This window comes from Lithobates pipiens, unplaced genomic scaffold (genome assembly GCF_037356315.1).
Source record: "Lithobates pipiens isolate NorthernLeopardFrog02 unplaced genomic scaffold, aLitPip1_a1.2 Scaffold_18, whole genome shotgun sequence".
NCBI lineage: Eukaryota > Metazoa > Chordata > Amphibia > Anura > Ranidae > Lithobates > Lithobates pipiens.
Genome location: NW_027507758.1, coordinates 162,858,392 through 162,885,593, shown reverse-complemented (window position 1 = coordinate 162,885,593; position 27,202 = coordinate 162,858,392). Strand labels below are relative to the sequence as shown.

The following is a 27,202-nucleotide window of genomic DNA, read 5'->3' as shown; positions in this document are numbered from 1 at the left end:
CCGCACATCCTGTGGCCTCACATGTTAGTGAGTTGCATAGTTTGTGCCAAACGGAACTATGTAAAGTACACTTTATTACCAAAAGTATTGGGACGCCTGCCTTTACATGCACATGAACTTTAATGGCATCCCAGTCTTAGTCCATAGGGCTCAATATTGAGTTGGCCCACCGTTTGCAGCTATAACAGCTTCAACTTTTCTGGTGCGCAGTCATGTTGGAACAGAAAGGGCCCATCCCCAAACTATTCTCACGTAGTTGGGAGCATGAAATTGTCCACCATAATCCTTTCTCCACCAAATGATTTGGACTTCCCAGAATGCCAACACTGCCAACACAGCGATTATAGATCAATTCTGATTCTGGTATTACAGACACACCCATGTGGGATTTTACCAGCCTACAATCAGTAGCAGCCCTGAGGAAGGGGGAGTAGCCCCCCCCCCCAAACACAATGGCTTTACTATCTTTCGCTTTTTCCAATAAATGACCACAAAATATTCCCCCTTTTTTGCATCTCTTTGGATATTGGGCGCTTCCTCCTTCCCTATCCCTTATAGTACATGCGGAAATGACCCCAAGGCCATACCCAAAGGCAGCATACCAGGCCCCCAAAAAGGGCTCACCATCTCCTTCCAGGTGTAATGGGGCAGAAAGCATCCTACCACTACAATCAACTAGTCATCGACTTACATCCGACTGAATCAGTCCAGTGCAATCTCCAACCCTACAGAAGCTTCCTACAGTATCTGACCAATTACTAAAGCACTTCTGGCTAGCAACACTAGGGTCGTCAGTTTGAATCCCAACCATGGCACTACCTGCCTGGAGTTTGCATGTTCTCCCGGAGCCTGCATGGGTTTCCTCCGGGTGCACCGTTTTCCTCCCACGCTCTGAAGACATGCATGTAGGTTAATCGGCTCTTGTCTAAATTGGCCCTAGAATGTGTAAGTATGAACGTAAGTTAGGGACCTTAGATTGTGAGCTCCTTGTGGGCAGGGGCTGATGTGAATGTATCATATACAGTATATTTGTAAACCTCTGCGTAAATTGACGGCACTATACAAGTACCAGAAATAATAAATAAAAAAAAGACTCAAATGTTATCTTAAAGCTGATCTCCATGTTTTCTGTCACTTTAAAAGTTTGTTTGGACCGAGCTGGTCCAAACAAGCCATTTCCTTCATTAGGTGGTCTCGTACAGTATGTACTGTATGTATCTTCAGCTCTATATAGTACACAGTACTGGGTTTCAGCTGTACGGCAGAGACTTCTCATCTCACGCATGGAACAATGCAAAGTGTTACAACCACTTTAATGCATTTTCTGCATTTCTCAGGGAGTTTATATTTATAAAGTTGTATATGTTTTAAGATTAAACAGGTAAAATAGATCAGCATGATTGGAAAACTCTTATGAATATATTTTTAAATGTACAAAATTCTTCTTTCTGTGTATAGTTTATATTTGAATATGGTAATGTGACAGCCATATTTGTTCAATTGCAAAATATGTATAATGTCTTTTTAGTAATAAGTTGTTTTATGTGATGAAAAGGACATTCTAATATACTTTATTTCTAGTGAAACAGAACGGCTTCTCCATTGCGGTTTATCAGCTCATTCATAATGCAGCACCACACATCTCCCACCATAAATCTTGGCAAAGGTATGAGATTTTTATTTAAATGACTACAGCATTACAGGCAGACTGAGTCTACTGATTGCTTCCAGCATCAGATAACACTGCCAAAGTCAGAGAATAGAAACAATAAAACACAGCCTTACATTTGTTGCTACTCTTTTTATAAATTTAAAGTACAACTAAAATATAAGAATCTAAAAAAGTATCAAATCCAGTTACTATGTGATGGACAAGCCTTAAAAAGTCAACAAAAAACTTCCCTTACCTTACCTGGTTGAGCCAAATATTCATTCATTTGTATCTCATATGCTCTCCTCCCAGACACTGTAGCTCATAGTTGGTAGGTTTCAGCAATAAAAACAGAGCTGTCAACTCAGAAAGCAGTGGATAGGACTAATGCCGCGTACACATAACCGAACTCTTCGACAGACTTGGTCCGGCGGACGGGAATTCGTAGGACAATTTGATCATGTGTGGGCTCCAGCGAACTTTTTCTTCCCAAAAGTCCGGCGGACCTAGAAATAAAACTTGCTTCACATCTTTCTGATGGACTCGAGTCCGGTCGAAAAGTCCGGTCATCTGTGTGCTAGTCCGACGGACTAAAACCGACGTTAGGGCAGCTATTGGCTACTGGCTATGAACTTCCTTATTCTATGTCATCATGTTCGCATCCGTCAAACTTTTGGAGTGATCGTGTGTAGCCAAGTCCGTTCATTTAAAGGTCCGGCCGACCTCAGCTGCAAAGTCCGTCGGATTGTCCACCGGACCAAGTCCGTCGAAAAGTCAGATCCCGTGTATGCGGCATAAATATGGCCAGATGCTTATCGACCAGCTACAGGCTTGTGAATCAATAGTGACAATAATAACAGCTAACCTTCTCACAACATTTTTTCATCCCCTTGTAGTGCAAGCAGGCACAAGCCTACACGAGAGTGGCAACTTTGCTTTGAATTCAGAAACAGTGCAACATCATTGCGATCCACCATTGGAAGCTGCATTAGGTGGACTTCAATGGCAGCATCAACAGGTATTTGTTGGACTTTACAGAAGGACTAAGAGAAAACTATAAGTGCAGATGCACTTGTTAGTCCCTTTGTGATAGCAGTAAAGTTAAAGTGGTGTTGCCACCAAAAAAAATAGCTTAAAATTCATTAAAAAAATTAAATAAAAAAATTGAAATTTTTTTTTTTTACTCACCTCTAAATGCCTGTTGCTAGGGGGTCCCTCGTAGTCTGCCTTTTTCAATGCCCGGGCTGGTGACATCACTTCCCCTCGTGCCACACAGTCATCTGGGACCTGTCACATGTCCCAGATGACTGTGCGGCGTATCCCGGCGCCCTGCTCCGCTCGCGCATGCGCAGCGGGTGCCCGGCTGTGAAGCCACAGCCGGGTGCCTACAGTAAGAATGCCGGTGCCGCGAGCGGAGCGGGGAACAAGGGGGACTTCGTTCCCCGTATCGCTGGACCCTGGGACAGGTAAGTGTCCGATTATTAAAAGTAAGCAGCTGCAGTATTTGTAGCTGCTGACTTAATTTTTTTTTTTAGGGGGCACCCCACTTTAAATACAAAACTGTCCAAAAACTAAATTATTATACAATAAGTGAAAAAATAAAAAACATAATTATTTTTTTCCCGAAAAAAATTTGCATTTGATAAACAGCTTTGCAAATACTGTGAAACCTGGAAATCACTGTAGTAGACATCTCTACTATAGTCATTACCGCTAGCTTAATGGACACCATTCAGAGAACATTTTTCTCAGATTGAAGAGGCGGAGACTGTGATGACACCAAAGTCATTATGTATGTCCCATGCCTTGTAAATCTCTGTGGAAGCTGGAAATCCGTGTAGTGGACACCATTGCTGTAGTGATCTCTACTAGCTTCCCTATGCTGAACAGCTGCATTATGGACACAGGGGGTTGCACACTCTGCATGTTTGACATTTAGAGAGCATGTTGCATTTACTCAATGAATGCAAAGAATTCTTCTCTGATTGGACAAAGTGAAGAGCTCACTATAGCAGTGGTGTCTACTAAGAGTCATTTCCAGCTTCCACTGGGATTGGCATGGCATGGGACATACTTACTTTGGTCCAACTGGGCCAATGTAACTATGCATACATATCCAAACAAAAATGTGGCCACTGCCCCCACATATGACTGGTCTAGATTCCCCCAGAGGTTCTCTCCCCAGTGTATAGATTGCATTCATACATTGAACCTCATTTGCCATGTAGTTGCCCACCCCATTAATTGATTCAGATCTTTTTGCAAGGTTTCCACATCCTGCGGAGAAGTTATTGCCTTGCTTAGCTTAGTATCGTCCGCAAGATTCAGAGGTTGAACTGTTTACCCCATCCTCCAGGTCTTTTATGAACAAATTAAACAGGACTGGTCCCAGCACAGGACCCCACTACCCACCCCTGACCATTCCAAGTACTCCCCATTTATCACCACCCTCTGAACTTTCCCTTGTAGCCAATTTTCAATCCATGTACTCACCCTATGGTCCATGCCAATGGACCTTAATTTGTACAGTAAACATTTATAGGGAACTGTGTCAAATGCTTTTGCAAAATCCAGATACACCACGTCTCGGGGCCTTCCTTTATCTAGATGGCAACTCACCTCCTCATAGAATGTTAATAGATTGGTTTGGCAGGAACAATTCTTCATGAATCCATGCTGATTACTGCTAATGATACCGTTCTCATTACTAAAATCTTGTATATATTCCCTTATCATTCCCTCCAAGAGTTTACGTACTATTGATGTTAGGCTAATTGGTCTGTAATTACTAGGGATGTATTTTGGGCCCCTTTTAAGTATTGGTGCTACATTGGCTTTTCTCCAATCAGCTGGTACCATTCCAATCAGTAGACTGTTTGTAAAACTGAGCTTTTGGGGAGGAGGGAGGGAACAGGTCACCGATTTTGACAGGTACCTGCTCCCCCTTTCGATCTGGTCGCCTTAGGTAACCAGAACAATATAAACAATAGTTTATACTAATACTACACTCAGGTGGAGCTTCCTGTCTTTCCCTCTTTTAATTGTTTACAGTAAATGTGGTTTTCGTTTAGCAATTTACATTTATTCCAAAACTGAATGTTAAAAGCAAACAAAATTTTGAAGTACTTTCATACAACATCCATTAAGTCATCGAATGTGCCAATGAGAATTTTCATATGTATATTTGTACTAACATTTGTTTGGAAATCTATGGGTATATGGCCAGCTTTAGACAACAGGTGTCCCCATTGGAAGATTTACCCTCCCTACTTGTTCTGGAGATAACTCTAACATTTTGAATTTTTTCCTCAATTTCTTTCTTGGCGACAATGCTTATATGTAACAATTAAAGGAGAGGATCCTCCCGATGGGAGCAAAGACAACAATAAAAACTTGATGGTGAGTCTAATTATTCCCAAATCTATTCAAAACTAAATTTTAAGAAAAGCATACAGAAACACTTTTTTGAAAACCACACCAAAAACACAACTTGTCATTGAAATGGATTGAAGTTGTAGTGTCCATTTTTCACAGGTGTAGGCAACCCAAAACTCACCAGTAATGCACAGGAAATGCATCTCACACACAGCATAAACAGCAAGATTTTGCTACAGAGCAGTGTTAAAGGGCCCTAAGTCTTTTCTAGGGGGAACAATAGTGATAAGTTAGGGAAACATGGACAACTGATTCTTGTGCTCAAAGTGGTTATAAACCTCAGTCATGGAATCTAAACAAAGCACATATACAGAATCTGTAGTGTTTACTTATCTCTCTCCAAAGCTCTAAAGCCTGGTACAGAGCCGCTGTACTAACAATCCAACGTTAGTACATGTATTTCCCCTGCTGCGCTATTGCGTTCTGATGGGGGGCCTGGCTGAGTGTGCTGATCGGGAGCTGGCTGGCTGCTGGTTTTTCAACATACTCGACCAACAGAAGCCGGCCAAACAACTTCTGTAGGACCAGCTGACATACACACTATCAGGCGATTTTTATTGAACCGGCCAATGTCTCCCAACATTCAGTCTGTGTGTTCAAGGCATTAGTGTTGTTGCACTCTGTTAACAGCATGAGTCACTTCTGGGAAGTTTTCCTGATACATGAGATAAATTTGTGTCGGGGGGAGGGAGCTCAGCACAGAGCTTGTCTATTCAGAACACAGTTCTTCTGCTGTGTGGAGGGGGGTGTGTGCCTTTCCTCCAATCAGCTCTCACACAGTGTAACTGCAGCCTCTCCGCCCCCTCCTCTGTGTTGCTTACAGATGAAGAAAGATTGTAACACTTTTCTGCTCTTTTGAAGGGGTATAGGAAAGATAGATATAAAAAGGAAAAACACTGCGCTATAGTTTGTGAAAAGATGGCCACAACGGCCACAACAGCAGCCAACACCAAAAACAAACAAAGTTCAACAGGTAAAATAATAAAAACAGTGTAGCGCTTCAATAATAATAAATGTAATCAACATAAATTATAAAAATAATAATGATAAAACAGAAATCGCACAGAACTAGATGTCTAAAAATAAAAGTCCAACGTTAGGCACTCATTCCACTGTGTTGATGGCATAGGAGTGTCCAAACCCTCACAGGGAAGGAAAATGGTCTACTGAACGAATGTGTTCATGCGGATAAACTTGATTGTAAACATCAGTGAAAAGTAGATAAATACTTCTTACCGGAACAGTTGGACTCACGCAGTCATATGACGGTTGAGTCTAAAAGGCTTGAGGTCACAATCTGGGACCAAGGAGTGTGAGGAGAGAGGTCAGTTGAGCTGGTGGAGGAGCTCCAGGCGGTTGTAGGCTCAATAGTGGATCCTTTCAGATGGAACATCAAAGGTCAAGCTCAGACGCAGCCCGTTGTACCAATACTCCAACTTCCCCCGAATGGGGAGGGGGGTGTTTATGAAGTTTTAAACCAAAGCAATGGAGAAAAAGAAAAAAAGGCTCCACATGGTGCGGGTCAAACGATATAAAAACGTTGGTTTATTAAAGTCAAAAGGTAATGAATGACTTGGTGATCACATAAAAAACAAAATGAACTTAAAAGCAATGTGGGGTACCAACAGCTCGCCCGACGCGTTTCGACATATGTGTCTTCAACTGGGGCATGTTGGAACCCACCACATTGCTGACAAATATATAGAGAATGAGAGAGAGGTTCCGCCTACCAAGAGGCGGGAAATCCAATCTCAGACAGCCTCTTAAAGCTACAGTGTACAATTTAGTCATATCAAAGTATACCAATTCAGACACTATAAGCAAATACAAATAACATTTAAGAATATCACTCATACAGACTGTTAGATAGGTATTGGTGACAATAACATCTAGAAAATAAATAGAAAGTAAGCCACCATGCTAGCGCATGGATAGCACTAAATAGATTACATTGTTCATAGCCTAATCAGATATATAGATGCAGGATGATTCAATTCACTTATAAAGCATATACAGAGAACACATCAAGCACTAATACATAAAGATCAGACCTGCGTTGTTGATTATACATAAATCACATTATACCTTTACCAGAAACTGCCAGTTTACATTTGCATTGTTCACAGCCTCATCAGACTTATGAATTGCAGACAGCCCCAATGCACATACAGAGCGCAAACAGAGAACACATCCAGTTCTAGTACAAAAAGTCAGGCATGCACTGTCGATTATACATAAACTGCATTATACTATCCCTAGAACGAACTAATTTGTTTATATTATATCATAAATAGAGCTGTGAGATTCTCAGTGATAATGTCTAATAGAGATCTATCATTAAGTAATTTAGACGTCTCTTACTTGTTGTACCAGCAATGTGTAAACTGGAGATGTGCATAAGTAACCATGGTGATAATTCATACGTGATGATCAGTTTTGTAAAGTTCAGATCAAATAATCTGAAGTGTCATGACGTATGATGACACAGGAAAAACTAGACCAATCACTCAATGTGTATATCATGTGGCTAAATGTGGGAGTGGTTGAGAAAGGCTCACATCTATGGAGTAGAGGCGTGTATATTTGCATATCATTAAGCAAGAATGTAAGGAGAGGGTGTCGTTCAAAGCTTGGCGCCAATTACTCCTTGTTATGCGTTCCACGCTGCGGATCATAACAAGCAACGTGAGCGCTTATAGGTGCATGACGACGAAATGGGGCGTGTGTGTACAAAACGTCGCATATTACGTAGTCATGCAAAGGAGTGAAAAGGGGCGTGTAAACGCAAACGTCACGCTCTATATCTCTCCACGAAAGTATAGGGAAGGGGGAGGTATTTAAACCTGGCGCCAATTTTACACATGGAGAGCGTCACACGCCGCTGGGAGTGGCCGGCAGCAGAAGGGCCAATCCGAGGGTGTATCACTCTACACATGCGCCATGACTATTGACGTAATTACGTCATGTCATGCGCAGTGGTGGATCAAGGGTAGATGCAACAAGGTAATCGCGGGGAATATAAAAGACGTGACAATATCACGTCACGTCCAATAATAAAGCCCGACGTAACCGTGGCAACCACGGAAGCGTCATCGCATTTAAAGTCAAAAGGATACCACAAGTAAAAGGAAACAAATACAAGAAAAAAAGACAAATATCGCTCCACAATCGGAATATATCTTACTCAGGAGATTTTACCACTAATAACCAAAGGTTATGTGAAGTAAAAAATAAGGAATAGTCGCGTGGGTCAGATGCAGTGCATACAAATTGTGCACATATTGACCTAAAAAATGTATATTTTAAGGTGCCTGGAACCAAAAAGTGGCGTTGGAATATGATAAATATGGCATATTCTCAACTAATGCCAAAAGTGAGACTAAACATTGGAGTGAGTGTGTGGAAGGAAATCCGTCCCAGATCCCACATGATCTAGGAAGAATGCATAATAAACGCATATATCTAGATTCAGGTAGAAATCTGAAAAAGGGGATATGTGAAAGAAAAAATATGATAAGAACGCAAAGTGTATGCGGTGAATTAAACATTATGTCGCAGGGAACACAGATTAGGTGCTGAAATGAAAAGTGAAAGTGAGGTGCCCAATAAATAAATAATGGGTATGTTGGTGTGTAAAACCAAAAAAGGGAGAGCTGAAGAAATAATAAAGATATAAGTCAAATAAATAATAAAGATAATATAAGACACTAGTGATCCATAATAAGATAGATTAAGCCTGATTAATAAAGCTGTTAATGTCCCAGTCTGTGTTCATGCCGAAGGGGGAGTAGCACCTCAATTCATAAATCCAAAATGTCTCGAGACGCGAGACCCCCCTCAGGCATGAATCGCCTCTCCAGTTTGGGACAAATTTGTCAATGATTTGAAAGCGGGTGCCCGTAGGATCTCTATTGTGTTTTTCAAGGTAATGTCTCGGAACGGGGTGTTTATCGCACCCTTTCTTGATTTTACTGAGATGTTCGTTGACTCTAATGGAGAAATTGCGAATAGTGCGGCCAACATATTGTTGGTTGCAAGGGCAAGTAATCAAGTAAACAATGTACCTAGTGACGCAAGTGGTGAAGTGTTTCATAAGGTATCTACGTGCAGTAGTTGAGGATGTAAAGGAGTCACTTTTCCCCTTACCAAGCATATTATGTAGGCAAACGTTACATTTTCTGCAGGGAAAGTAACCCTTACTCTGAGGGAAAAATTGTATCGTTTTGGGGATATCTATTACATTAGGAGCGATATCATTTTGTATAGATCGGGCTCCCCTGTAGATGGTTCCAGCTTTATCTGGAATCGTCCCACCCAAAACTTTGTCACTTTGTAGTACCTTCCAGTGCCTGTTAATAATTCTCTTTATGTCATTGTGTTGTGTGGAAAAAGTTGTGAAGAAAGACCATTTATATTTATCACTTGTTACTGTTTTGACTTTTTTTTGAGTAAGAGAGGCCCTGTCGGTGTGTAAAGCTGCTTGAATCTCAACATCAAGAGTACGTAGATCATAACCTTTGTCCTGGAACCTCTTTCGAATGGTGTAGGATTGGGAAATATAGTCACTGACATTCGTGCAGTTGCGCCTGAGCCTGAGAAACTGACTGCGTGGGATGGAATTGAGCCATTGGCGATGATGGCAGCTGTCAACAGGAATATAACCATTCCGATCCGTTGGTTTAAAGAAAGTTTTCAGGACCAGGCGTTTCTGCACTATTGTAACCTCTAAGTCAAGAAAATGGATGTTAGTTGTACTGGCCTCAAAGGTCAGCTGAATGCCGCGATCATTGGCGTTGAGGGTTGCCATGAAGGAGTCAAGAGAAGGCCGGCTGCCCCTCCATAGGAGGAGGATGTCGTCTATATACCTAGCCCACAGTACCAGTTCAGGCCTGTTAAGGGCATAGACGACATCCTCCTCCCACTGGGCCATAAACAGGTTGGCCAAGCTGGGTGCATATTTGGCCCCCATGGCGACCCCTCTGTTCTGGGTATAAAAAGTGCCCTGGAACCAGAAATAATTGTGAGACATAGCAAACTCTAATAGCTGCATAAGGAAATTCCTGTGTATCACAGGAAGTGTAGAATCCCTGGAGAGAAACAGTTCAGCAGCTCTCAGGCCTAAATCTTGTGGGATACAAGTATATAGTGCAGAAACATCTGCTGTGACAAGAATAAGGTCGTCATGGTACTCAATATTCTCAAGTAGTCGAATTGTGTCACCTGTGTCCTGTAAGTAGGAAGGTATATTCCTTACTAGGGGCTGTAAATAGGAATCTATATATTTCCCTATTCGCGAGGTGATGGAATTTATACCGCTCACAATAGGGCGGCCAGGTGGATTCACAGAATCCTTATGTATCTTAGGGAGTTGGTATATTGTCGGGATACGTGGGGCCAGTGGGATCATGAATTCTCTTTCTTTCTTATTTAGAATGTTCAGAGAAAAACCTTCGTCTATGATCTGTATGAGTGTCTAGTTTTTCCTGTGTCATCATACGTCATGACACTTCAGATTATTTGATCTGAACTTTACAAAACTGATCATCACGTATGAATTATCACCATGGTTACTTATGCACATCTCCAGTTTACACATTGCTGGTACAACAAGTAAGAGACGTCTAAATTACTTAATGATAGATCTCTATTAGACATTATCACTGAGAATCTCACAGCTCTATTTATGATATAATATAAACAAATTAGTTCGTTCTAGGGATAGTATAATGCAGTTTATGTATAATCGACAGTGCATGCCTGACTTTTTGTACTAGAACTGGATGTGTTCTCTGTTTGCGCTCTGTATGTGCATTGGGGCTGTCTGCAATTCATAAGTCTGATGAGGCTGTGAACAATGCAAATGTAAACTGGCAGTTTCTGGTAAAGGTATAATGTGATTTATGTATAATCAACAACGCAGGTCTGATCTTTATGTATTAGTGCTTGATGTGTTCTCTGTATATGCTTTATAAGTGAATTGAATCATCCTGCATCTATATATCTGATTAGGCTATGAACAATGTAATCTATTTAGTGCTATCCATGCGCTAGCATGGTGGCTTACTTTCTATTTATTTTCTAGATGTTATTGTCACCAATACCTATCTAACAGTCTGTATGAGTGATATTCTTAAATGTTATTTGTATTTGCTTATAGTGTCTGAATTGGTATACTTTGATATGACTAAATTGTACACTGTAGCTTTAAGAGGCTGTCTGAGATTGGATTTCCCGCCTCTTGGTAGGCGGAACCTCTCTCTCATTCTCTATATATTTGTCAGCAATGTGGTGGGTTCCAACATGCCCCAGTTGAAGACACATATGTCGAAACGCGTCGGGCGAGCTGTTGGTACCCCACATTGCTTTTAAGTTCATTTTGTTTTTTATGTGATCATCAAGTCATTCATTACCTTTTGACTTTAATAAACCAACGTTTTTATATCGTTTGACCCGCACCATGTGGAGCCTTTTTTTCTTTTTCTCCATTGCTTTGGTTTAAAACTTCATAAACACCCCCCTCCCCATTCGGGGGAAGTTGGAGTATTGGTACAACGGGCTGCGTCTGAGCTTGACCTTTGATGTTCCATCTGAAAGGATCCACTATTGAGCCTACAACCGCCTGGAGCTCCTCCACCAGCTCAACTGACCTCTCTCCTCACACTCCTTGGTCCCAGATTGTGACCTCAAGCCTTTTAGACTCAACCGTCATATGACTGCGTGAGTCCAACTGTTCCGGTAAGAAGTATTTATCTACTTTTCACTGATGTTTACAATCAAGTTTATCCGCATGAACACATTCGTTCAGTAGACCATTTTCCTTCCCTGTGAGGGTTTGGACACTCCTATGCCATCAACACAGTGGAATGAGTGCCTAACGTTGGACTTTTATTTTTAGACATCTAGTTCTGTGCGATTTCTGTTTTATCATTATTATTTTTATAATTTATGTTGATTACATTTATTATTATTGAAGCGCTACACTGTTTTTATTATTTTACCTGTTGAACTTTGTTTGTTTTTGGTGTTGGCTGCTGTTGTGGCCGTTGTGGCCATCTTTTCACAAACTATAGCGCAGTGTTTTTCCTTTTTATATTTCTCTTTGTGACTCATTATCCACTGCAGCTTCTTCTAGTTTTTTGCCCTTCATATAATTTTTGGTTATATCGTTTTTCTTTCACAATGGATATCTTTGAATATAGGACCTCTAGATCCTTCAATACTGATGGTGTGTTTACACCTAATTCCACTAACACTGAAGTTAGTGGTCTCTTTATTAGACTCAAGAACGTGATGGTCTCAGAAGTTCATCTTCAATGGGACATCGCCTTCTTGAGGCAATATATTAAAGAGAAAATGGTCCCTCGGGGTTTACGTTGGGACATACATCCCCAACAAGGAGAGGTTGAGTTTGATGCCTGGTTCATCTTTTTCAATGAGATGGGTATTAAACTGTTAAACTTCTTGATAGATAAGAAGCAGGCCAGGCTACCCCTTATTGACAAAGAAATTAAAGATATCAAAGAAAAACTTACACCAGCATTGGGTACATCAGAGTACAATACGTTATCCTCCAATCTAAGAAATCAACTGGAGAAAGAGGAAAAAGATCAACGTATTAAAAAACAAAAAAAGTATAATCGTGATGTTAACGATTATAAATCCAATGCTGTCTTTAATTGGCAGAAAAAAATTGGTTCAGAACCAGGTAACGATCCGCCATCAGACATTATGCAACCTGAGGCTATGGAAACGGAAAGAAGGTTAATATATGAACCCCCCCCACCCCCGCCTAGGCCCAGCGGACCTCCTAGAACTAATAACTATGTATACAGATCCCCTGCCCAAGTCCAATACCCTAACCTTCAAGGGAAAGGCTCCAAACCTCGGCATAAGGGTAAAGGCCTAGATAGACACCATGGAAATAACAATGGTGGCTATCAACATACTTCCCGTGAACATAGTAGAACTCGGAGGGATGACAATTATAGTCACAGTAGGGAGGATTACCCACATAGTACTCCAATTCGTACTTACAATCGTTACCTACCCCTTAGGGATGAGGACCATTTTGATTCTCAACGCGACCCTCCCCCTTACATGACTTACAATGATGAACCTCCGTTCAGACCCCCATATAACCGTAATCATCCATCAGGGCCCCCTTATTATCAGGATTTTCACAGGGATACCCCCATACGTGGAGGAAACCAAAAACCAAACGAGGCACCAGAGGGGGGAGGCGCATCCAGCATAAAAAGAAAAAGGACACAGTAGGAGCGGGCATTTTTAATTTAAGCACAGCAACATTATCAGTGAGTGAAAAATGTATTCTAGATAAGGGTCTTAAATTTGTCCCACCTAGAAAACTTAACAAATTTAACACATTCATTGATGTGCATAAGTTCATCCGTAAGTTACATATTCAGAGACATTTTTTGTCTCTTCCAAATGTAACCAATAAAACCTCTAATTCTACATCAGTTAGACACTCTGGTTTGAGCAATCCATCTTTGTTCAACCCAGGTATCTTACCTCCATCTATTAACGTTTTTAAAAATCTCGTTTTAAACGATTTAGACAAGTTACCCATAAAAAGGACACATCAAGACCCTTCTATAGCACAGGGCCTTAAATCTTTATGTGAAAGGAAAAATCTCATCATTCGCCCTGCAGACAAAGGGGGGGGTATAGTGGTCTTAGACAAATCTCGCTACATAGGGGAAATGAACAGATTATTGAGCGATGCCACCACTTATAGCCCCCTACCAGGGGACCCCACCCTCAAATACAAAAAAACACTCATACAGATCATAGACGAAGGTTTTTCTCTGAACATTCTAAATAAGAAAGAAAGAGAATTCATGATCCCACTGGCCCCACGTATCCCGACAATATACCAACTCCCTAAGATACATAAGGATTCTGTGAATCCACCTGGCCGCCCTATTGTGAGCGGTATAAATTCCATCACCTCGCGAATAGGGAAATATATAGATTCCTATTTACAGCCCCTAGTAAGGAATATACCTTCCTACTTACAGGACACAGGTGACACAATTCGACTACTTGAGAATATTGAGTACCATGACGACCTTATTCTTGTCACAGCAGATGTTTCTGCACTATATACTTGTATCCCACAAGATTTAGGCCTGAGAGCTGCTGAACTGTTTCTCTCCAGGGATTCTACACTTCCTGTGATACACAGGAATTTCCTTATGCAGCTATTAGAGTTTGCTATGTCTCACAATTATTTCTGGTTCCAGGGCACTTTTTATACCCAGAACAGAGGGGTCGCCATGGGGGCCAAATATGCACCCAGCTTGGCCAACCTGTTTATGGCCCAGTGGGAGGAGGATGTCGTCTATGCCCTTAACAGGCCTGAACTGGTACTGTGGGCTAGGTATATAGACGACATCCTCCTCCTATGGAGGGGCAGCCGGCCTTCTCTTGACTCCTTCATGGCAACCCTCAACGCCAATGATCGCGGCATTCAGCTGACCTTTGAGGCCAGTACAACTAACATCCATTTTCTTGACTTAGAGGTTACAATAGTGCAGAAACGCCTGGTCCTGAAAACTTTCTTTAAACCAACGGATCGGAATGGTTATATTCCTGTTGACAGCTGCCATCATCGCCAATGGCTCAATTCCATCCCACGCAGTCAGTTTCTCAGGCTCAGGCGCAACTGCACGAATGTCAGTGACTATATTTCCCAATCCTACACCATTCGAAAGAGGTTCCAGGACAAAGGTTATGATCTACGTACTCTTGATGTTGAGATTCAAGCAGCTTTACACACCGACAGGTAGTGATGGACGAACGTTTCGCCCGGCGGTCGTTTCGCGGCGAATTTCCGACATTCGCGGTCCGCACGTTCGAACGCCTTTTTCCGTCGTTCGCCGCGGCGGACTTACGTGTTTAATGTATACAAGAACTTTAACCTTTGGTGACACGTTTATCATGTGATACAGGACAGCCAATTGAGACATGACAGCACATGGACACTTGGACATTCCCCCTAACCTATAAATACACCCGATCCGGTGGCCATTTTACATTCTTTCTTCTGTTACGATAGGGACAGGTTCCTGTGTGGAGTAGGGAGAGATAAACCACTAGCTATTTGGTACACAAAAGTTCTTTTCAGGACTGGTATAGGTGTTAGGTGTTGATAGGTTTGCTGTGCTGCTGATTCTTGCAGCAGCCTGAGTGTCTTTTGTTAGTTTAGAGAAAGGGAAAGGACGGTGTATGCTACAGGGACAGCCAGATTAGTCTTTCATCATCATCATCATCATCATCATCATTAGCTGTTACTATCAAGGTCCACAAAAGAGCTGTTCCAGTAACCACTAATCGTTCTCTTTTTTTGCCAATTTGTATAGGGACAGGAAGGAAGCAGTGTTGTCAGGCAGTGAGGGTAATTTTAAAGACTTGCTGTTATTATTAGTTCCACAAAGGTTCTTTTCAGGACTGGTATCAGTGGTACAGTAATAGGCTTGTACATGTATAATATTCTTTCTTCCAAATATAGAAAGGATATTATACTTGACTGCTGCCCTTCTGCTGCAGTCTGCTAAACATTCACAACTCACTTGTTCCACAAAAGTTCTTATAAGGACTGGTAACTTGGTATAGGGTGCTACGGTACATAGGCTTGAGTGCGGTACAGTCTGCTGTTCTGTAAGGACCGCTATCGGTCCACAATAGATAGGGTTGACGTGCACCACTGCTGACCGCTGCCCTATACTGCAGCAGTCCTTCAGCGGTATAGGGACTGACGTACAGTCTGCTCACTTCCTTGACCCAAAAAAGCACACCGTACTATATGCCCCTACCCTCCTCTTTGAAGAGGTTGAGCGGTGTCATATTTCTACTGGGGCTGCTTATGATATCCCTGTGCTGTGCTGACTTCCTCCTGGGGGTTCTTATTATGAAGGGATCACACTATCCCTGTGCTGTGCTGACTTCCTCCTGGGGGTTCTTATTATGAGGGGATCACACCATCCCTGTGCTGTGCTGACTTCCTCCTGGGGCTGCTTACGGTGCTGCTGTCAGTGCTGTATGTCACGGTGCTGCTGTCAGCGCTGTATGTCACGGTGCTGCTGTCAGCGCTGTATGTCACGGTGCTGCTGTCAGCGCTGTATGTCACGGTGCTGCTGTCAGCGCTGTATGTCACGGTGCTGCTGTCAGCGCTGTATGTCACGGTGCTGCTGTCAGCGCTGTATGTCACGGTGCTGCTGTCAGTGCTCTGTATTACGGTGCTGCTGTCAGATGCCTCTATCATGGTGCATGTGTCATTCCGGTATGTCACGCTGCTGGTGATCATCTCCTGCACCCTCTTCTTTGCCTACCCTGGTCCCTGACCTTCCCTCTCCTCCATTGCCTTCATTAGCTCCATAGTCCTGAATTGTTAGAACAATTTCCCAAATAAAATAAAAATGCTTGTAGTTATCGATCCCAAATTCACCTCATACATGTATTATGTCATTGTCCAGATGGTGGGACTACGTTTTACCCCCTAATAATTACCACGTGGCCGCAAATTCGACATGAAGGTTTGCAAAGTTCGCCTCCCATTGAAGTCAATGGGGCCCGCGGCGAACGTTCGGTTTCGCGAACGTTTGGGTCCGTTCGCATTTCGCTTTCGCGAAACGTCCCGTCGGAAGTTCGTCCATCACTACCGACAGGGCCTCTCTTACTCAAAAAAAAGTCAAAACAGTAACAAGTGATAAATATAAATGGTCTTTCTTCACAACTTTTTCCACACAACACAATGACATAAAGAGAATTATTAACAGGCACTGGAAGGTACTACAAAGTGACAAAGTTTTGGGTGGGACGATTCCATATAAAGCTGGAACCATCTACAGGGGAGCCCGATCTATACAAAATGATATCGCTCCTAATGTAATAGATATCCCCAAAACGATACAATTTTTCCCTCAGAGTAAGGGTTACTTTCCCTGCAGAAAATGTAACGTTTGCCTACATAATATGCTTGGTAAGGGGAAAAGTGACTCCTTTACATCCTCAACTACTGCACGTAGATACCTTATGAAACACTTCACCACTTGCGTCACTAGGTACATTGTTTACTTGATGACTTGCCCTTGCAACCAACAATATGTTGGCCGCACTATTCGCAATTTCTCCATTAGAGTCAACGAACATCTCAGTAAAATCAAGAAAGGGTGCGATAAACACCCCGTTCCGAGACATTACCTTGAAAAACACAATAGAGATCCTACGGGCACCCGCTTTCAAATCATTGACAAATTTGTCCCAAACTGGAGAGGCGATTCATGCCTGAGGGGGGTCTCGCGTCTCGAGACATTTTGGATTTATGAATTGAGGTGCTACTCCCCCTTCGGCATGAACACAGACTGGGACATTAACAGCTTTATTAATCAGGCTTAATCTATCTTATTATGGATCACTAGTGTCTTATATTATCTTTATTATTTATTTGACTTATATCTTTATTATTTCTTCAGCTCTCCCTTTTTTGGTTTTACACACCAACATACCCATTATTTATTTATTGGGCACCTCACTTTCACTTTTCATTTCAGCACCTAATCTGTGTTCCCTGCGACATAATGTTTAATTCACCGCATACACTTTGCGTTCTTATCATATTTTTTCTTTCACATATCCCCTTTTTCAGATTTCTACCTGAATCTAGATATATGCGTTTATTATGCATTCTTCCTAGATCATGTGGGATCTGGGACGGATTTCCTTCCACACACTCACTCCAATGTTTAGTCTCACTTTTGGCATTAGTTGAGAATATGCCATATTTATCATATTCCAACGCCACTTTTTGGTTCCAGGCACCTTAAAATATACATTTTTTAGGTCAATATGTGCACAATTTGTATGCACTGCATCTGACCCACGCGACTATTCCTTATTTTTTACTTCACATAACCTTTGGTTATTAGTGGTAAAATCTCCTGAGTAAGATATATTCCGATTGTGGAGCGATATTTGTCTTTTTTTCTTGTATTTGTTTCCTTTTACTTGTGGTATCCTTTTGACTTTAAATGCGATGACGCTTCCGTGGTTGCCACGGTTACGTCGGGCTTTATTATTGGACGTGACGTGATATTGTCACGTCTTTTATATTCCCCGCGATTACCTTGTTGCATCTACCCTTGATCCACCACTGCGCATGACATGACGTAATTACGTCAATAGTCATGGCGCATGTGTAGAGTGATACACCCTCGGATTGGCCCTTCTGCTGCCGGCCACTCCCAGCGGCGTGTGACGCTCTCCATGTGTAAAATTGGCGCCAGGTTTAAATACCTCCCCCTTCCCTATACTTTCGTGGAGAGATATAGAGCGTGACGTTTGCGTTTACACGCCCCTTTTCACTCCTTTGCATGACTACGTAATATGCGACGTTTTGTACACACACGCCCCATTTCGTCGTCATGCACCTATAAGCGCTCACGTTGCTTGTTATGATCCGCAGCGTGGAACGCATAACAAGGAGTAATTGGCGCCAAGCTTTGAACGACACCCTCTCCTTACATTCTTGCTTAATGATATGCAAATATACACGCCTCTACTCCATAGATGTGAGCCTTTCTCAACCACTCCCACATTTAGCCACATGATATACACATTGAGTGATTGGTCTAGTTTTTCCTGTGTCATCATACGTCATGACACTTCAGATTATTTGATCTGAACTTTACAAAACTGATCATCACGTATGAATTATCACCATGGTTACTTATGCACATCTCCAGTTTACACATTGCTGGTACAACAAGTAAGAGACGTCTAAATTACTTAATGATAGATCTCTATTAGACATTATCACTGAGAATCTCACAGCTCTATTTATGATATAATATAAACAAATTAGTTCGTTCTAGGGATAGTATAATGCAGTTTATGTATAATCGACAGTGCATGCCTGACTTTTTGTACTAGAACTGGATGTGTTCTCTGTTTGCGCTCTGTATGTGCATTGGGGCTGTCTGCAATTCATAAGTCTGATGAGGCTGTGAACAATGCAAATGTAAACTGGCAGTTTCTGGTAAAGGTATAATGTGATTTATGTATAATCAACAACGCAGGTCTGATCTTTATGTATTAGTGCTTGATGTGTTCTCTGTATATGCTTTATAAGTGAATTGAATCATCCTGCATCTATATATCTGATTAGGCTATGAACAATGTAATCTATTTAGTGCTATCCATGCGCTAGCATGGTGGCTTACTTTCTATTTATTTTCTAGATGTTATTGTCACCAATACCTATCTAACAGTCTGTATGAGTGATATTCTTAAATGTTATTTGTATTTGCTTATAGTGTCTGAATTGGTATACTTTGATATGACTAAATTGTACACTGTAGCTTTAAGAGGCTGTCTGAGATTGGATTTCCCGCCTCTTGGTAGGCGGAACCTCTCTCTCATTCTCTATATATTTGTCAGCAATGTGGTGGGTTCCAACATGCCCCAGTTGAAGACACATATGTCGAAACGCGTCGGGCGAGCTGTTGGTACCCCACATTGCTTTTAAGTTCATTTTGTTTTTTATGTGATCACCAAGTCATTCATTACCTTTTGACTTTAATAAACCAACGTTTTTATATCGTTTGACCCGCACCATGTGGAGCCTTTTTTTCTTTTTCTCCATTGCTTTGGTTTAAAACTTCATAAACACCCCCCTCCCCATTCGGGGGAAGTTGGAGTATTGGTACAACGGGCTGCGTCTGAGCTTGACCTTTGATGTTCCATCTGAAAGGATCCACTATTGAGCCTACAACCGCCTGGAGCTCCTCCACCAGCTCAACTGACCTCTCTCCTCACACTCCTTGGTCCCAGATTGTGACCTCAAGCCTTTTAGACTCAACCGTCATATGACTGCGTGAGTCCAACTGTTCCGGTAAGAAGTATTTATCTACTTTTCACTGATGTTTACAATCAAGTTTATCCGCATGAACACATTCGTTCAGTAGACCATTTTCCTTCCCTGTGAGGGTTTGGACACTCCTATGCCATCAACACAGTGGAATGAGTGCCTAACGTTGGACTTTTATTTTTAGACATCTAGTTCTGTGCGATTTCTGTTTTATCATTATTATTTTTATAATTTATGTTGATTACATTTATTATTATTGAAGCGCTACACTGTTTTTATTATTTTATAGGAAAGATAGGACTGCAGATACACAAGTAAATAAATACTATCTAGGAGAATTTGTTTCATCTCTGTGTATCCTCTAAGCCTTTGTACACATAGTCGGAGATTGCGACGGAATGTGTCCTATCGGACCATTTTGTCAGATATTCCGACTGTGTGTGGTCTGCATCGGACTGTTTCCGTCGGAATATCCGGCGGACCAACTTTTCCAACTTGCCGGTAAAATTTTCTGACAAAATGCTCCGATCGGACATACTCTGATCATGTGTAGCCTACTCCAACGGACAAAGTGCCACGCATGCTCAGATCAAATTCCTAGACCAAAGCTATTGGCTACTAGACTGAACGTAGTCCCGTCCTAACGAAATAACATCATCACGTTATGCACAATCGGATTTTCTGACAACTTTGTCCGACCGTGTGTATGCAACAGTTTCGGACAAAATCCGTCGGATTTGGTTGCCGGAATGTCCGACCGTGTGTACAAGGGCTAAGGCTGTTCACTTCGCTGGGTATATGTGGAAGGTTTACATTCACTTTAAGCTGTCCAAAGATGGATCTTTTCTTTTTTTGTTCAGCCAGCAGGCTGAGTGAAAAAAAAAAAAAGCAGATTCCTCCATCCACATAAGCAAGGTGGCTAAAGCAATCCTCCCTTTTGAGATATTGTATTCTGACAGTAGGGACTCTCCACTGTCAAAATATCCTGAGCAGTGGCTGCAGTTGATTTTCTGCAGCTGCTGATCAAGAAAAATGTCCCAGCATTTCCTAATCTCCATGTGCGGCCCCCTAATCTCCATGCAGGGAGCCGGACTCATAGGTTTCTCTGATTTCTTTTTTGAAGCACATGGTTAGAGCCTGAGGCTCTAATTGGCTTCAAAAGGGTTGGGTTTGGGGTGCAGTACCCACCCACTTCTGACATTAGCGAATCAATATTCGCTATTGTACATATTCACCAGCACTCCAAGGATCTATAATCACCGTCCAAGGGTTTTTATTGCAGCGAGATCACATCACAGAGACAAGTGCAAATGTGATGTGATCTCTCTGCAATAAAATCCTTTGAACGATGACTGTGGATCCTTGGTGTGCTGGCGAATATGTACACTTGATGTTTCCAGGATCCAGCTGGTAATCGTTATAGCACCTACTATTGTTGAGCCTTATTTTCCAGAAAGTTTGTGATAGGAATATAGACAAGTCAATGTTCGCTATTGTCTTCCGGCTTCTCCCCCCAGTCAATCAGGCGGATATTAAGACTGGATTAGCCAGGAGGAGAAGCCAGGGAAGCTGCGACCTGGATGGGATAAGTGTGGACCGGGGGGGGGGGGGGTGTTTGTTGCCCCCCCCCCAAAAAAAAGAAGCCGCCACTGATGACTTTGCTTCATGACCCAACATGATCACTGCTTAGTTAATTCTACATTTTCTTTATGGATTGCATTGTATTATATACTTGGTTTATAAATGCAGGTTTATATGACTGTAAGTATGTTGAATACTGTTTATGATTTTGAACACTTCATGTATTTTTAAATTATGCATTCTCTATGTAGTACCAGATACTTGTATATAATCAACAGCCAGGGCTTTCATCTTGAAAGTTATTGCTTTCTCTCGCTTACAGCTTTTGATTTACAGAGTTGCTGCGTTCATGATATTTTTAGCAGGGCTTAATTTAGGAACATAGAATAATGTCTTATGGAGAAATGATACAGCAGAAGAATAGTCAGAACAGTAAGCCAACACACAAAAGCCCATAATACTTCCAGCAGGGTTTATAATCACATTATACAATGCTTAACTGTGTCTGAACATAGACTGTACCAGCTAGGTGACACTTACCTTGTAACCTTTGCATCACATTTGCAATGTCCCTTGTGTTCCTGTTCACCAGCCGGGAGGTAGCCATGATGCCTCTGCTGGGATCCTTCACTAAAAAGGTATGTTCAAACCAAGTTTTGCTGTTAGGATGTTAGAAAATCTCTCGAGTTGTTCCTCCGGAGCATCATCTACCTTCTATCCCCGCACAGCAGCTGACGCCTGCGTCATTGATGTCTGGCACCCAAACAAAAGCAGACCTGTCACGACTCCGATGCCGACTTTAATTTGTTCTTATGGGTCCTGTCCTTCTTACCAACAGCTTAAGCTGCCTGAAAAGACAGAGAGGCAGGATTTAGAAGGGACTTGCATGGTTTCTTGCAACAGTAAAACCTGTAATCTCATTAGCAATTCTGACAAAAGATTGTCAGGGCAGGATACATGGTGCGAATCGTGCCAAGGAAACAATTATTGTTGAAAGCGCATTTGCCGTAGCTGCGGTCTGTTGAGTGAAATATCTGTAAATAAATGAAGAGAACCGTGTCTTCTATCAATCAATATATTTCATATCAAAGATCCTAATCCTCTGTAGGATAAACAAAGATGCATTCTTTATCCTGCCTAAAACCACACGTGGCTATGTTTGCATAAAACAAAATGCAATTATCAGTTACACTCATAAACTTTTGAAAAGTATGAAGGGCCATATTTTTTTTTTTTTTACAGTGGATGAAAAAATGTGTTATGTTGAAGGCTAACGTGGCCTTTTTAAGAAAATAACCTTGGACCAGAAGCGTGGTTCTAAAGCCTAAACATATTTTACCTTAATGCATTCCTTGCATTAAAGTGGAGTTCCACCCAAAAAATAAAAAATAAATCATTCATGTGCATGAAAAAATAAATAAAAAAACATTTGGAGAAATTTTTTTTTTTTTGACTCACCTCTTTAATGCCTGTTGCTAGGGGGTCCCTCGTAATCTGCCTCCTTCGGCGCCTGGGCTCCTGACGTCACTTCCCTCGGTGCAGGAAGGGAGATCAGCTCTCCTCCCCCCCCCTCTAGGCAATCATCTGGGACACGTGACAGGTGGCAGTCATGGCTCGCGCGTGCACAGTGGGTGCCTGGCTGTGAATCCACAGCCGGGTGCCAACAATTAAAATGCCGGTGCCCCCGAGCGAAGGGGGAGATGAGCGGGGCTTCGATCCCCCACATCGCTGGACCCTGGGACAGGTAAGTGTCCGATTATTAAAAGTCAGCAGCTGCAGTATTTGTAGCAGCTGACTTTTAATTTTTTTTTTTTTTTGTGGGAACTTTAAGGTAAAAAATGTTTAAGCATCAGCATGCCCCCTCACCTCCCCCCTTTAACTTACCTGAGCTCTTCGATCCAGCGCTGTGCGCATCTGCAGCTCTTCTCTCGGCTCACTTCTGGGTCTCATTGGGTTGGCTGGGGCACCGGGATCCATTGGCTCCGAATGCTGTCAATCAAAGCCAGTGACGAGGGAGTGGGGGGAGGGGCTAAGTCCCACTGTCTGTGTCAGTGAACGCAGCAGCGGGGCTCGGGAGCGGGCACGCATGAGTGTCCCCATGGAAAGCAGCTGCCGGTGGGGGGCATTGGACGGAGAGGAGGAGCCAGCACCTCTGGCAGGGGACTCAAGAAGAGAAGGTTCGCCACCGCTCTGTGCAATTCCATTGCACAAAGCAGGTAAGTATAGACATGTTATTTTTTATTTACAATCGCTGTAATCAAACAAAACTGGAGCAGCTGTGCATGGCAGCCGACCAGTTTCTATCTTTACCTCAGAGGTTGTAAGGGATAAAACTTTATTTTTCTAAAAAATAAATATGTCATACTTGCTCTGTGCAGTGGCCCCAATAAGTGACCTCCTTTTCTGGATTGCCTCGCTGGATGTCTCGGCTACTCCTCTGCAGATGTGCGTTCAGTCCCGAGCCAGGCTGTGTACATCCATAAGCACACACAGCATGACTCGGCCTTGCCGGCAACAGCTCTTTGCTATACATAAATAACCATTGTAAGCAGCCCTGTTAGTTGTAAATGGTTTGTCTCAGCCCTGTAATTGTCATCTTTGCTGTACAGCTAGGTCTGTTAAAGAAAATTCAAAAATAACAGATTTATTAGCCAGATCACCAGGTGAAAATAAAGGGGAAAAAAAAGGTCTAATAAAAGAAAACGAATGTAGCCATCGCATCTAAGGATCGATAGGCTGCAATATAATACATTTTTTTGTTTTTGGTTTGAATACCATTTTAACCACTTAGCAAGGTACAGGTAAGTGCATAACTGTAGGCAATTCCTGCAGCCCCAGAAACCTGGCAAAAAAACACCAGTTAGTGCTGACATCTCCTGGCCACATTTCAGGACACTGCAGCCATAGAGGCTCGCTCCTGGTATCAGAGTGAAAAAGAATATAACTACAAATTACTGATTAATCTGAAATAACTGAAATTGGCTTGCTTAAAATTTCAAAGACTACTTGACATATTCTAACATATTCAAATATTATTTCGGTAACCTCAGCCTTTTTTAAACTCCATAGCAACATAGAGAAAAAAAAAGACAAAGGTCTCCATAGCACCTTGCTGATCCATTCAAAACTAAACAGCAGTTGATCCAGACTAAGCCCCTGTACACACGGTAGGAGATTTCCACAACCAAATCCGTCGGATTTTGTCCGTCAGATTTAGTCTGACGGATTGTGTCCAAAACTGTTGCATACACACGGTCAGACTAAGGCCGCGTACACACGCGCGGACTGTTCGCCCAACTTTGTCCGTCAAACAGTTTCGGCAAACAGTCCGCTCAAAATTAGCATGGACGGACATGGCCACACACGACGGACGAACAGTTTGCTGAAACCGTGCGCGATGACGTGAACGGCACGTACGACGGGACGAAAAATACGACGTCCTATACACTGCATTATAACTTTCGGCGTGTAAATCCTTTCTGAGCATGCGCGGAACTTAGTTTGACGAACAAGCCTACACACGAGCGGACTGTTCGCTGAAACAAGGTTTCAGCGGACAGTTTTTCGGAAATTCCGTAAAACCTTGTTCGTCAAACTGTCCGCTGAAACTGTCCGCTGAAAGCCCACACACGAGCGGACTGTCCGCCCAAACACTGTTCAGCGGACAAAGTTGGACGAACAGTCCGCCCGTGTGTACGCGGCCTAAGTTGTCGAAAAATCCGATCTTTCAGAACGTGATGACGTAATTTCATTACGATAGGACTAGATTCAGGCTAGTAGCCAATAGCTTTGATGTAGGAATTTGATTTGAGCATGCGTGGCACTTGGTCCGATCAAAATTCTCTACACATGATCGGATTACGTCCGACCGGCCCAGTTGGTTGGGAAATATTTCCAACATGTTGAAAAATTGGGTCCGACGGAGATTCGGACGGAATCAGTCCGATGCATACCACACACAGTCGGATTATCTGAAGACACGGTCCGATAAGATGCATTCCGACGGATTCTCCGACCGTGTGTACGCGGCATAAGACAAAAGTCATATCTCTTATAATCTCTTAGATGGGCGTACAGCATGCATTTGCATGCAAAATCAGGGGTGCTTATCTGTATCTGTGCGCATGTACATGCTCAGATCTGTGTTTATCAGCATACAGTACGTAATACCTGCAACTCCTGGGTGCAGGAAACATACGCACTGTAGGACCCTGCACATCCCAGTGAATGTAGTCTTAAAGTGGCCATAGATGGTTTGAATATTGGTCGATTCAGCAGAAACTGGCTGAGATTTGAACCATGTACGACAACCACCCTGCCAAATTTTACATGAGGTTATTGTTAGCAGGTGTTATAGTCGCTAGCAATAATCACTGTGTTCTCCCAATGGGGACAGCTCCCCCTCCCTGCTGGGAGAACACAATGGCCCTGCAGGAGGGATTCCCCCATTAACACTGACTGTGTTGAGGGAATCAAGCTACTTTCTTTCCTGCCAACACAGGACCATGTCTTTTAGAATGCACAAAATAGAAATGGCTGTTAAAGCCCAACAGCTCCAGTTACAGCTCTTTTTTAAACTTTATTAGTTACGTTACACTAACAGTGACAGCCCTCTAATGCTGGGTACACAAGATCTGAATAGTGGCCTGTTCAGCAGGGACTGGCCGACATTCAGACAGTGTGTACAGCTGCCTGTCCGACAGAAGCCAGTCCAACGACCAGCCTTTGTCGAAGAGACATGATGAAAAACCAGCATCCGATCAGTAGCCGATGAGCGCTGGCAGCCAATGGCTGTGAGCGCTGATCAGTGTATTCTGGTGGGGGGCAGTCTCTCAGTTTTATTTTCGTTCAGCCCCCTGGGTACACATGACACCAATTCTGGTGGTGTCCCTTTACCTCTCACAGTGATGGCATTTCTGTAAAATGTAAATGGAATAGCGGGGTGACTGGAGGCATACTTCAAATGGGTTTGTCCTTTCCTGATGGGAAGAGAAAGGAAATCTTCCCAATATGTACCCAGATGGCAAGGAACCTAACAGAGTCTCCAACCCTTTCCTGGTCTATCCAAAGTGAAATAAAAAATTTTGACTTAAGTTGGGCTTTAATCCCAAATGCTGTATTGTTTATACACATGTTCAAGAGTAATGGTTTCCAAATTGAACCTTGGGGAACACCACTAACAACCTAAAACCATGCAATAATTTTATAAACCTTCAATCGCTCAGTTTGGAGCTCTCACCATCAAGGACAATTGTAAATCCTGACCAGCTGTCCAAATATTGTAAAAGTTCTAAGTAAGTTTAATATTCCCCTGCTTGAATCCCTAAACCCTAAAATAATGCATTTACATATACAACGCCCCCCCCCCCCTCAAAATGTAAATGGCAACCGTTCTCCCCCTCAAGCAAACCCCCCCCGACCCAACTGTGCTTGCTCCTCCGAGATGTTTGCAATGTGACTCCCTGGGAGCCGCATCTGTTGAAGTCTCCAAGCTTGGCTCTTCTTCTTCCACACCTACACACATGTAAAGAATGTGCATTTATTGATATTGAGAGGCTGCCTATCATAGTTACATAGTAGGTGAGGTTGAAAAAAGACATAAGGCCATCAATTCCAACTTATGTGTGTGATTATATGTCAGTATT

General features: G+C 42.5%; 1 protein-coding gene across 1 annotated transcript in view; it reads right to left on the bottom strand.

Moving 5' to 3' along the window:
* SYNE1 (spectrin repeat containing nuclear envelope protein 1) overlaps positions 1 to 27,202 on the bottom strand; it is a 663,643-nt gene that overhangs the window by 583,037 nt on the left and 53,404 nt on the right. The window contains exon 2 of the mRNA XM_077486324.1: positions 22,098 to 22,405. Coding sequence (XP_077342450.1) covers positions 22,098 to 22,164 — 67 coding nt within the window. The 5' untranslated portion in view covers positions 22,165 to 22,405. The remainder of the gene's footprint in view (positions 1 to 22,097; positions 22,406 to 27,202) is intronic.